Below are 13,115 nucleotides of genomic sequence, written 5' to 3'. Positions count from 1 at the left end.
CAACAAACATGTTTTCCCACCAAAAAAGTTAGAGACCCCCACAGATCTCAAGAATGGGGGGTACCTCTGACCCCATAGGAACCCCCGTTCTCGTTAACACTGAGACCCCCACTGATTAGTGAGTGAGGCCCTATCTTGTGGATAGGGCCTACCTTGTTTGGTGGGAAATCCCCTTTAAATGCTGCCAGTAAAGCCTGGACTTTCCAGAAGTGGAGGTCTGAACTCAGGTCACAGATAATGGGGCGCATTTACTTACCTGGTTCTGTCGCGATCCCCGATCCAGACTGTCCGACGAGGATGAAGTCCGGCGCAATTCACCAAGATCGTGTGCCCGAGATCCTGCATGTGTCGCTTCCCCACTGAGGTCCGCCGGAGTTTACCTTCTTCTTCCCGGTGTATGTGAGTGCATGTAATGCGACACAATTAGAATTTTAAATCCCACGCTCAGTCCAAATCAGTTGGGTTGTCCGATGGCTACACCCCCCGATTTGTGTTGCATGAAAGTCCAAATGTGGACTTCCAATTTGCGCCAAAAACCCGTTAAATGCGGCGCAAATTGGAAATAGTCGGGAAACTCGCCGGAAATGCGGTCCATCGACCCTTAGTAAATGTTCCCCAATGTATGTATACTCCTCTCGGAACTTTGAACGTCAGTGGGCGCAGGTCCGAAGTCTGCAGCAACGTCTCTAGCCTCTGGGGCAAGGACCCGGTCTCTGGATGTCAGAGACAACCGGAGACCCGAAGCAGAAGGGAGATGCGTACCGCTTCTCCGCTCCTCACAGCATTGCATTAACCAGAGCCGCTAGGTCTTATTAGAGCCACCAGTAACAGGTGGTGTTTTTCCTCTGTAATTGGGGCTCTTATAGATGCCTCAGTTACAGGGGAAAACTTGTAAAACAAAACCGTGCGACTTTAAAAGCATAATTTTGAAAGTTGATTTTAGAAGAAGGAGGTCAAGGTTAACAATATAAGAAGATTAGCACAGTCACGGTGCCTGGATCTATGAGTAAGTGTATCTGGGTCATCATGTGATTTTGATTGTAGATTTCCTTTAAAGGAAATGTGTCACCATAAAAATTACCTATTTTGTAGACGGTAGACCGTATAGACTGAAAATAGAAGAAAAAAAACTTCAATGAAAATCAGATTACAAAAACATGATATTACACCATGTGATTCGAATGAGTCACAAAGGAAATTGATGACAAATTTCCTTTGATCACATTAATCAGGAATAAACTAAGTATTAAGGATTTAGGAGACTGATGCCAGACAGAAGTCAGTGTATTGTTCTCCATACCTTTAGGCAGGGAGCCGTTACTCTATATAAAGGGTGGTGTATAGAGAATGCTGGATGCACAGTATGGTACGGGTTACATACAGCCGATTTCACATGTTAGTGTGAAAGCAGCCTTACACATAGGATAGGAATTTTTAGTGAACTGCAGTTTGTGGTTTCATTTGCAGTTTCTCAAATTAACAGGTGGAAGATGAAAAACCAAATTGGAGAGATTTATCAGAAGTGTCAAAGAGCAGAACTGTTCTTGTTAATAATGGCAACCAATCAGAACTCAGCTTTCATTTTCCCACAGCGGTTTATAAAATGAAAACTAATCTCTGATTGGTTGCCATGAGGAACTAGAACAGTTCTGCTCTCAAAACACATTGTTAACGAAATGTAAATGAAACATACAGAGGGTACGGAAAGTATTCAGACCCTTTTATATTTTTCACTCTTTGTTTCATTGCAGCCAATTGGGAAGTTTTTCACACTTGAATTTGGGGATCCTCTGCCTCTTCCTTGCAGATCCTCTCCTGTTCCCTCAGGTTGGATGGTGAACGTTGTAGGAAGCCGTTTTCACGTCTCTCCAGAGATGCTCAATTGGGTTTAGGTCTGGGCAATGGCTGGGCCAGTCAGGAATGGTCACAGAGATGTTCTGAAGCCTCTGCTGTGCTATTTTAGCTGTGAGCTTAGGGCCATTGTCTTATTGGAAGATGAACCTTCGGCCCAGTCTGAGGTCCAGCGCACTGGAACAGGTTTTCATCCAGGATATCTCTGTACTTGGCCGCATTCATCTTTCCTTCAACTGCAACCAGTGGCCTGTCCCTGGATTGTATTTGGCGCCTGGTTTTATCCACCGCTTAGAATTAACACCAAGAAGTTGAATCTTCGTCTCATCAGACCAGAGAATATTATTTCTCATAGTCTGGGAGTTCTTCATGTGTTTTGCACACTGTATTCGGCTTCATACGTCTTGCACTGAGGAGAGGCTTCCGTCGGCACACTCTGCCATAAAGCCCTGACTGCTGGAGGCTGCAGTGATAGGTGACTTTGTAGAACTTTCTCCCAGCTCCCTACTGTATCTCTGGAGCTCTTGGGGTTCTTCTTTACCTCGCTCACCAAGGCTTTTCTCCCACCATTGCTTAGATTGGCTGGACGGCCAGGTCGAGGAAGAGTTGAGGTCGTCCCAAACTTCTTCCATTTAAAGGGCACCTACCACCACAAATCTACCTATAAAGGTAGATCGGGTGGTAGGTGAATCACATGCGCAGAACAGCAGGCCCGCGTCTGTGCAGCACCGGCTTCGGAGCAGTGACCGCGCAGGCGCGGGCCTGCTGTTCTGTGCATGCGCAGACGGCAGGATCGGCGGACGAGGGCGCGCAGCTACGAGCAGCTGCGCGCCGAACATGGTGAGTAGGAGGGGAAAAGTGGCTACCGGGGCGTGGAGTAGCCGCCTCGTGTAATCTCAGATGCGGCTACTCCACGCCCCAGTAGCCGCATAAGTAAATTAACATATTAGGGTAATAAAAGTTTACAAAACAGTGCGGGGATGTGAGGATTAGCCCTTAAAAGGGCTATCCTCACGTCCCATTGATTCACCTACCACCCGATCTACCTTTATAGGTAGATTTGTGGTGGTAGGTTTCCTTTAAGGATTATGGAGGCTACTGTGTTCTTATGAACCTTGAGTGCTGTATACATTTTTTTTTGCAACTTTGGCCCTATCTGTGCCTTGCCGCAATTCTGTCTCTGAGGTCCTTGGGCAGTTCTTTAGACCTCATGATTCTCATGTGCTCGGACAAGCACTGTGAGGTCTTATATAGACAGGTGCCTTTCCTAATCAATCAGTTTAATTAAACACAACTGGACTCCAATGAAGGAGTAGAACGATCTCAAGGAGTATCAGAAGGAAATGGACAGCATGTGAGTTAAATATGAGTCTTAGGCCCCTTCTCCACTGGCGTTTTTCACGCGCGAGTTCTGCGCGTGCATTTGACGCTCAGAACTCGCATTGCACTCTGTCCCATTGTATTCAATGGGTCTTTCTCCATTTGCGTGGTTTTCAACGCGCGTGCTTGCGTTCGTTTGCACGCGCGTCAAAATCGCAGCATGCTCTATTTTTGCGAGTCACGCGCAATTTTCACGCCCCATTCAAGTCTATGGAGATGCATCAAGAACGCATTGCACTCGCAAACATTGCAAGTGCAATGCGAGTGCAATGCGTTTTAAACGTAAGGGTTGCTAGGTGACCAAAATAACAGTATTTCCCCTGCTCGCGAACGATCATTTAATTAAAAAAACACAATGAAGAACAGTGAAGAATAGAATAAAACCAGTGAACACAGTGAAAACAGTGACCACAGGATCATTTAAGATAAAAACACAGTGCAGAACACAGTGCAGAATAGATTACAGATGTTCGGCACATCTGCTTACTTGTCGGGAGATACGCGCGGAGCGCTGCGAACAAAATAGCATGTGAAGAACAATATATATGTGTGTAAAGAACACATTGCAGATGTTTCCATATATATTGTTCTTCACATGCTATTTTGTTCGCAGCGCTCCGCGCGTATCTCCCGACAAGTAAGCAGATGTGCCGAACATCTGTAATCTATTCTGCACTGTGTTCTGCACTGTGTTTTTATCTTAAATGATCCTGTGGTCACTGTTTTCACTGTGTTCACTGGTTTTATTCTATTCTTCACTGTTCTTCACATCTGCTAACTTGTCGGGAGATAATATACGCGCGCGGAACAGTGAAGAATAGATCGCAGATGTTTGCAACTGATCAGAAGACATTATTTTTCAATTAAATAAAACATTTTATTCCCGAACCTTGGTCCCTTTGAAAAAGTCCCATGGACTTAAAAAAACGCGCGTGAAAAACGCACCGAAAACGCAAAAAAACGCGAACAAAAATGAAACAAAAACGCAGCAAAAACGTCAGTTTTTCACGCATTGCACCCTGACGTGAAACGCAACGCTAGTGTGCAAGAGGCCTTAGTCTGAGTATGAGTCTTAGCAAAGGGTCTGAATACTTATGATCATGTGATATTTCAGTTTTCTTGTTTAATAAATTAGCAAAAATATCTTTTTTTCTGTCAAGATGAGGTGCAGGGTGTACATTAGTGGGCAAAAATACAAGAACTTTTTTGATCTTACCAATTGGCTGCAATGGAACAAAGTGAAAAATTTACAGGGTTTTAAATACTATCCGAACCTATTATAAATGTAACATGTGACCGCACCCTTGGAAACTTCTGATAAATCTGCCCCTATAACTGGGGTAGGGAACCTATGGCTCGGGAGCCAGATGTGGCTCTTTTGATGGCTGCACCTGGCTTGCAGACAAATCATTGATTAACAGCGATTGGCAGTGTGTACATCTAAGACAGACAAAGTGATGATCACTGGATGCAGGCAGGGATGTATGTGCTGTGACTACCTATCTATTGGGGCCAGTGGGCATGTGATGGGGCTACCTGTCTACTGGGAGGTATTTGCTGTGGCTACCTATCTACCTTGGACACGTGCTATGGCTACCTATCTACCTGGGGCATGTGCTGTGGAGACCTTTTTACTGGGGCTAACTATCTACTGGGGGAATGTTCTGTGGCTACCTATTTACTAGCAGGCATGTCCTATGTCACCAACATATTCCAGCTACCTGCCACCTGATACAGCTCTGAGATAGGGGACGGGTGGGCGTGCCAGAAGATTTTGGCACTAAGGGCCCTGTAAGCATACAAATACATGGCACTGGAGGAGGCAAGTACAGCTTTATCTTTTTGACCATCACCCCTAACCCACTTTGAGATTTTTCCGGTGGCACAGGAGGGGTTGGAGACTTTCATAGACCAGTGGTCATGTCATGTTTGAAATCTGACCTGTTTAACACAGAAAACACAGGACACGGGTAGATATGGTTTCATTCACTTTTCCGCATACTTTATTTGTTACAAACATACAATTTTTTAAATATATAGATTGTAAAACTCAATTTGCAAAATTCTGTTATTGTAAGGAGTGCTGACGCGCATGAGTTCTGAACCTTATGCTTCTGTGTCATTGCTTCTTTTTTAAAAGGTTAAAATTTCCCCGGCTTTTGTAAAGCTAGTGGTAAATCCAAAAACGTAAGAATCTGGCCAGGAGCGCTGGCTACTTAGATCAGGGATTCGCAAACATGGACAGAACTTTCTCAGCTGCCTCCTGGAGGGAAGTCTCACCCAGAAGAGGTTTTTTTTACAATACCCAATCAAGCCCAATATAGGAGGAATGGTGCAAGTGTATATTGTCAAAAACCTGGCCTGGCTGCCCTGAGGAGGGGTGGGGAAAGGCCGAGATCAGAGCTCTGGTCAGCAGGATGAATAGCGGGGACCGAGGAACAGCTACCAACCATATAACCTCAAGGGGTAGACTTTGCTTGTAGTTACTAAGGGTACAGCCACTTACGCTGTTCTAGCTATTTAAAGTGCTTTTAAAACAAACAAAAAAATAGACTTTTTTTTTTCCATATAATTCTTTTTTTTTTTTATTAGTCAGCTAAATCCATTTGAAGAATACGTAGATTAAATGCCTAGGGCAGAAATGCTTTATCATCTATATAGGGTAGAGCACTACATTGTGTGCGCCCAAACTCCATCCGCTCGCTACGAGGCCGAGCTCCGTCACGTCTCGCTCCTCTCGTTTGGGTCGAGTGCAAGTCATTTGTATATACCTGTGCTTTCCTCTTAACCACCTAATGTGCCTGCTACTTCTCTATTGTAACGTCTACATGTCACAAGCATAAGTGGGGGCGATCACACGAAGATCTGTAGTGCATCTCACATTATTGGCTTACTCCGCTCCCTCCCTACGCTCCGACTGCACTCGTACAAGTCTTCATAAAGCTATCAGTAATAGATCAGTCTCCTCAAATCACCAGCGATACTAAACTAACACCTCCTCAAGTTCCTAAAATGAAGGAGCGTAATAGATCACTCCATGATGGTGACCAGGCTCATTTCTGCCAAGGCATTCAATCCGCAACTCCAAAATATTACCACAATCTTTAAAAAGCAGCACGTCTTATCTTATAGGGGGAAGGGGAGCTGGTCATAGATCAATTTGTGGACCATACTAGGCGTAGATCACAAAGGGTGGGACACTACTGTCAGTACAATCGCTGTCTTTACATATAATCCATATCACCATTGCATAAGGGGCTTCAAAAAGTTCAATATTCATTCTTCTATTAGTTCAATAACGGACTGAATTGCTGACCCCAATAATAGTCACATAATCTCTTTTTGGAGGGAGGGGTGTGTGTGTTAAAGGACATCTACCACCAGGATGAAAGAATGTATGCAAATGGGACTGAGGGGCTCCAGGCTTCATTAACACCTATGGAACTTGGAGCCCCTCAGAATGTATGCAAATTAGCCAGAGGGGCTCCAAGTTCCATAGGTGTTAATGAAGCCTGGAGCCCCTCAGTCTCATTTGCATACATTCTATCATCCTGGTGGTAGATGGCCTTTAAGTATTAGATACAACATGACTGCTCGGAAACAACACCTCCCCTGTAGCCAGGCTGTGCCTGGTATTGCAGTTTCTTTTACACAGAGCGGCCATGTTTATTTATTCCTCCAATTCCCTCCCCCTTTTCCTGAAGCACGATGCACATGATTAACCCCATCAGAGCTGTAGATCATGAATAATTTGCCAACCTAAAACAAAGTATCTGCTTTAGGTATAGCATGAACCAGGAAAATCCATTAGAATACAGTGAAACCCTTCACCCAGACCAGTTCTGTTACATCCTACACTATGCAACTTTTCAATGCAATTTTGGGTATTCGCTGTATTATATCCCAACAAGAACTACATAATTCAGTTTGGGCCCCGAGTCGTTTCAGAGCATGAGAGAGAAATGAAAGCATATATTTGTGTGGGGGGGAATTGATGGAGGAGCACATCTGTAAAACACTCAGCTTACAGTCACCCCCTGTATATTTATATACAGATATATATCTTAGAGGCTATACAACATTTACAGATAAGGATCTGCTATTTTATACAGGCATCTGATATTATGAACAAGCTGCATATGACAGGTTCAAGTCATTGGGTCGGTAAGAACGGACCTTTTCTTCAGTTCAGTACTCTTACCCCTCCGCCAGCCAATGTTTGCTCAAATCGCTAATGTAAATGTCAAGACTTCTAAATCAACATTGCTGGTGGCTCTACGTTAACCCATTTGCTGACTAAAGGGTCACCCTATATTGCACCAGGCTATAGTCCATAAAACCGCTCGAGTCTTTCGAGAATACTACGACAAGACCACACGAGCGGCGTATATTTCCCCTAAAAGCAAAGCACTGCTGAAACAAGGTTAATGGCCGATTAGTTGGCAACTTAACACCCGTTTCCAGAGCACCATAGTGCTAAAGAGGGGGGGATGGGCGAGGGGGTTTGGTTTCTCTCCCCTGTCATATGCCATAGCTTATGTGTGTAATGGTGAACCGCTGAATTCAGGGGCTGAAGCCACAGTGAGCAGGAAGAGGCAGGTCTGGGTAGCATTTTACAACCTCCCCAGTTAGAGGTTAAAGAGAATGCACAGGACTATCGACTGCTCATTGAGCACGTTATAGATCTATAGCTAATATATGCCCGTCCTTGGTTGCAAATATAAATAAAAACTTTGGAGCAAGGCGCACACACACACACACAGCTTCTTGCATGATCTGTGCGAGCAAACACGCTAACAAGTTAAAAAGGACTTTCCTATGAGCCCCGCGGGATGAGGGCTGTATATCACCTGACTGTGGATGTAAGCATGGACATCTGCCACAAGGAACAGGAAGAAGAAAAAATAATAATAATATCCACATAAGAATGGTACAGCAGGACACACTATACAGCTGCCTTGCAGGTACAAAAATACAGTACAATATACTGATGTGATTAAAACATCAAGAAATACTATTGCTCCCATACAGTTCTGAATGAAGAAAAAGAAAAATTAAATCAAAAAACATTTCGGATAGGTAATAGGATGACACGAGAGAATGCTGGGAGGAACCGAGATGTGGTGCAGCAGCTCAGTCCTTGCCTCCTACTTGTACACAGAGACGGCACCTTCTATAAAAGTGTTGAAACGAATGACCGCTTTCTTCCAGAAACAGCGCCACACCTGACCATGGTTTGTGCCTGGTATTACAACACAGATCCACTCATCTCTATGTAGCTTAATTGCAATACTGTCACTAACCACGGTCAGGTGTGACGCTGTTTGAAAGAAAGCAGACATTTTTTCCAACGTGTCTACTTCAGTAAAAACGCTTCACAATTCTGTGATAAAGGAAATCTACCACCAGGATGAAGGACTCTATGCAAATTAACCTGCGGGGTTCCAGGCTCCATAGGTGTTAATGGAGCCTGGAGCCCCTCAGGCTCCTTTGCATACAGTCCTACTTCCTGGTGGTAGATGCCCTTCAAGGAAAGCTTCTGTTACTCTTCTTAGAAATCTTTGAATAAATTGACAGTCACCGTCCAACCAGGGTACGTCGATACACCCCTTTCCACCAAAGGAACGGTTACACAGAGTTACGAATTGCAGAAGGAGTAACAGAAAACTGCGCCACACAGAAAATAATCAAGACGTATTCACCAAAGCATGAACATCTTAGGTGGTGGTAACAGATATTTAACAAATTGCCGCCTCTGCAACAAGCCTTCACTGTCAATCACCTGCCAGACTGTACTCCGCTATCTCATAAAGTTACATTATAATTTCCCGGTCTATAATAATTCATGCAGATGGGCCCCTGGTGGACCCTTTGGGATGCTGGCAGGGTCAACACAAATAAATACATTAATCTAGAAACCAAAATGAAATCATTAAGTGATGAAAACATAGAAAGAGGCAGCTTACATGAAAAGATACAAAATGAATGACTTCTATGCATCAAATACTGGAAGCTGCAACATCTCTAGAAGCCTCTGTGACCATGGGGGTCTCTTATGGAAGAACCCTACATAGCCAAGGATCTGGAGATTCCCATGACAATAACTGCACACCTAAGTAGGAGGAATTTGTGTTCATCCCGTATACATACACACAGAAAAAAAAAATTAAAATACTAGAATTTCATTTCAACTCTTTGGGGACAGAGGAAGATGAGGAGGAACCACATGCGCCTCTGTTCACAAAAAGGTTTATTTCTTGTCATGATGAGTAGAAGCAAGGGAGCCGTCCAGTAGAGTTAAAACCATTATAGTAAAAGTACAGGATGAGATCTAGATACAGGAGCCCCCCACCCCCAAAATGTTGATACTTCAGTAGGGGGGCAAACATGAGAGCATCTTGTAGGCAGTAAGTTTGTAGAATTGAGTGAAGGGCCTGAGGTTGTCACAGGCCGCACGCTCTTCTCCCCCATTGCTTGTAGTGCTGTGGACTGTTCACCACCTGGACAGTCCCATCCCAGCGTCCGCCAGGAACTATTTTTTTTTTTTTGTAATTTTTGGAGGCACCATTACCCTCCGGAGGTACTGAGAACTGAATTCAGGTCTTTTCAAGAACAAAAAGCCTGTAAAGAGAAGAATCATGGACCTGAGCTTATCTTTAGTTGATGTTTGTCCCGTTTTTATGAACCTAAATTAATAATTTTTTTTTTGTCTTTTTTTTCACTTCGTTTCGGAAGGGTTTCATTTGGAGATTTCACAGATTTTTTTTTTTTTTAGGTTTTCCTCTGTTCTGAAGATCTTTAGATTTATGCTCTTTGTGTTGCGGTTCGTGCTGGTATTAAAAACAAACAAGGGAAAAAAAAAAACTAAAAAAAGGTGACCTATGGCAGTCGGAAATAATCCATGATTGGCGGGATCAAGAGTTCAGTCCTGGTAGGAATGGTAAGCTGGTCCTGTCACCGGAGACTCTGCGGACAGTAGACGGAAATCGTTGTGAGAACTCCAAACGAGATTGATTTCTTTTTTTTCTCTCCTTGTGCTTTAGGAATGGGTGACGTCTTTTAATAAGGGGGGGGGGGACTGCAGAGTGTGGCAAGAACAGAACTGCTGGTCTTTTTTCCTTGGAGGGGGCATCAGTAAAGCCCCTGTAGCAAACTGCAATGGTGGTGGAGAGAGAGGCAAGGGAGAAAGGGGTGAACCTGCGCCCTGACTAGCTCTCGCGTCCCTTTATTGTAGCCCAGCCTGTGCCCCCTGTACCTTCTCTCTGCTTGTTGTGTTATGGTGAAGCTACGGTCACCGGGCCAGCGCCAAGGACCGCACATGGGAAGTCTAGCTTTGCCTATCTTTTAGTTAATGATCTAGCACCATCTAGAACATAATACATAGAGGGGGATGGGGGACTTCTACTTCCTGCCGGCTGGTGGTAAAGTAACAATCCAAATCCTCCAGTCCGCAATCATCACCCAGCAGTAGTTGGTATGATGACTGAGGACTGGCACCACTGCCCACATTATACATGGTGGAAATGTAGAGGGAGGGGGGTACATATACTTCTATAGACATGGAGCACTGATCTAAAGCCAAACGAGATTTAACCCCTTAGGTCGGGAGATATTAATCCATTGCACGTTGCATTCATGCGTAACCTGCCATGGTTCGTGTGTGTGATGAGAGAATGACTTCTGGTGTAATATCTACCAAATCCCAGTAGGACTACAAGTCCCAGCCAGACAAAGGGGTCCTATAGGTTTAAAAGCAGTCTTAAAAGAGAAAAAACCATAACAACCAATCACAGTACAGCGTACATTTTCGAAGAGGAGAATGACAGATTTAAGCTGGACTGTGAATGGTTGCTCCTGCATAGAGAATCTAATCACAGCACAGCTTTCATTTTTCAAGAGTGTAATTGCAAATGAAAGCTGGGCTGTGAGTGGATTCTGCTGCCTATAACAACCAATCAGGGCACAGCTTTCATTTTTCAAACAGGGAATGGCAAATGAAAGCTGGGCAATGAGTGGCAAAAGCTACCCCACAGCTACCAATCACAGAACAGCTGATGTGTAATAGGCTGCTATGGGAAGTTAAGCAGGGGCATGCTGGGAGTTGTAGTTCTCCTGGGGGTGTAGGGTTGTATTGCCGCCCTCCCTCCCCCCTTTCTCCTCTGCCTTCCTCGGTGTCTGTGCGTAGTTCAGTCGTCGTCCACATCTTCTGTCTCGGAGTCATCTCCGCCTCCCCCGGAGCCCAGGCCGCCGCCTCTCTCCCCGGGCCCCCGGCGGTCGTAGAGCTTATCTCGCTGCCTCTCCTGGATCTCCTTCATCTCCTCGGCGTAGCGGCAGAAGGCGCCGCCGAACTTCCCCCAGGCCTTGAGGGGCACGGTGATGGAGTTGCGGTAGCTGGGCTTCACCTCGCTCACCCGTAGGAACACGCCGTACTTGTTGCAGCCCACATCGAAGAAGAAGCGCTTGGAGTCCACGGTGATGGACGTGCCCTCGGGCAGCTCCCCGTACAGGCCCCCGGCCGCTCCACCGCCTCCTCCTCCGGGGCCCAGCCCCACGCCCAGCTCGTCGTCCTCCCCGCCGTAGTCGTCTATGAGCTTGGCCAGGGCGTCGCGGAACTCGATGAGGCCCTGGGCGGGGAGCGCGATGGTCTGTCCGCTCTGCAGGCCGGCTCCCCCGCCGGCGCCTCCGCTGAAGCCCGGCCCGCGGTTGATGGTCTGGCGGATGCGCAGGAAGCGGCCGCGCTGGTTCTCCTTCAGGTCCAGGTAATACTTGCGGTTCTCCCGGACCAGGAACTCGCTCTTGAGGGCTCGGCGCGGGCCCCCGGCCCCGGAGCCGTCATCCCCGGAGGACTGCGCGATCTGCTCGGGGCTGCTGGGGCCCAGCTGGGCGTAGTGCTCGATGAAGTCGCCCAGGTAGTCGCGGAACTCTGCGGCCACCGCCATGGACAGGGTGAGGCGGCTCTTGGAGCCCCCGGCGCCGACCTCTGCGATCTTGATGAAGCGGCCCTTGGCGTTCTGCTTGACGTCCAGGTAGAAACGCTTGTTCTGGATGTCCAGCCGCTTAGAGGCCAGCTCCTGCGTCTCCTGCTCCCGGGACATGTGCTGCTGGAAGCCGCCGGGGCCTCCCCCTCCTCCGCTGCTGCCCCCTCTCTCGCTCCCGCTATCCCCGTCCGCCATCTTCTTCTCCTCCTTGGCGCTCACAGAAGCCTTCTGCAACTGCCTCCTCTCGGCTTCCGTTCGTCCCTTTGCCCGGGACTCCCTCCGCCTCCTCCTTCTTCCCGCGGGCTACCCGCCTTACAGTCAACCCGCTCTCAGCCGCTCCTCACCCTCCTCCGCTCTGCTCGCCCCTCTTCTTCCCTCTCGTTCTCTCTGCCTCAGCCCAACCTTCTCCTCCTCTTCCTGCGTGTGCGTCCTGCGCAGATACGACTGGTGCGGGGACCCGGGCTGAAGCCGGCGCCGCCATCTTGACTGAGGGCATGACATCTTCCTGGTTAGTAGGGGATAGTGAGGAGATTAGCACTGATATCACTTTCTCCCACGCCTGTGCCTGGCACTGCCGCCCGCATACACTACACGGCTCACCTCCTATAAAAACTTCCCGGGGCTGGCTAAAAAAACCAATCAGATAAGGGCTTTCGATCTGTAAACAGCAATAAAGAAATGAAAGATGCATTCTTATTGGTTGCAATGGGTAACACAATATCTTTTCCTCTAGTAGACAGGCCTCAGGCCCTTATTCTGAGGAGATTTCTAGGGGATTTGCAGACTAATCACCACATAATTACATTAAAATGTATGTTATTGGAGCAGAACATCACATTTTTCCAATTATGTATTAAAACATGTTTTTTTTCTTTTTAAGATGTCACATTTACTGCCTACAAATGG

At 46.5% G+C, this 13,115-nt stretch overlaps 1 protein-coding gene across 1 annotated transcript; it reads right to left on the bottom strand.

Moving 5' to 3' along the window:
* Positions 1–5,206: 5,206 nt before the first annotated feature.
* On the bottom strand, positions 5,207–12,653 carry PURB (purine rich element binding protein B). The gene has a single exon (XM_072148955.1). The coding sequence runs from the start codon at positions 12,402–12,404 to the stop codon at positions 11,418–11,420; it is 987 nt and encodes a 328-aa protein (XP_072005056.1). The 5' UTR covers positions 12,405–12,653; the 3' UTR covers positions 5,207–11,417.
* Positions 12,654–13,115: the final 462 nt, after the last annotated feature.

Source organism: Engystomops pustulosus, chromosome 4, assembly GCF_040894005.1.
Source record: "Engystomops pustulosus chromosome 4, aEngPut4.maternal, whole genome shotgun sequence".
In the NCBI taxonomy this organism is placed as follows: Eukaryota; Metazoa; Chordata; class Amphibia; order Anura; family Leptodactylidae; genus Engystomops; species Engystomops pustulosus.
Note: the sequence above shows the minus strand (reverse complement) of the source record. Positions and strands in the feature narration are given on the sequence as shown.

Coding starts and splice junctions, on each gene's coding strand:
- PURB (XM_072148955.1), bottom strand. CDS start 12,404: ATGGCGGACGGGGATAGCGGGAGCGAGAGAGGGGGCAGCAGCGGAGGA.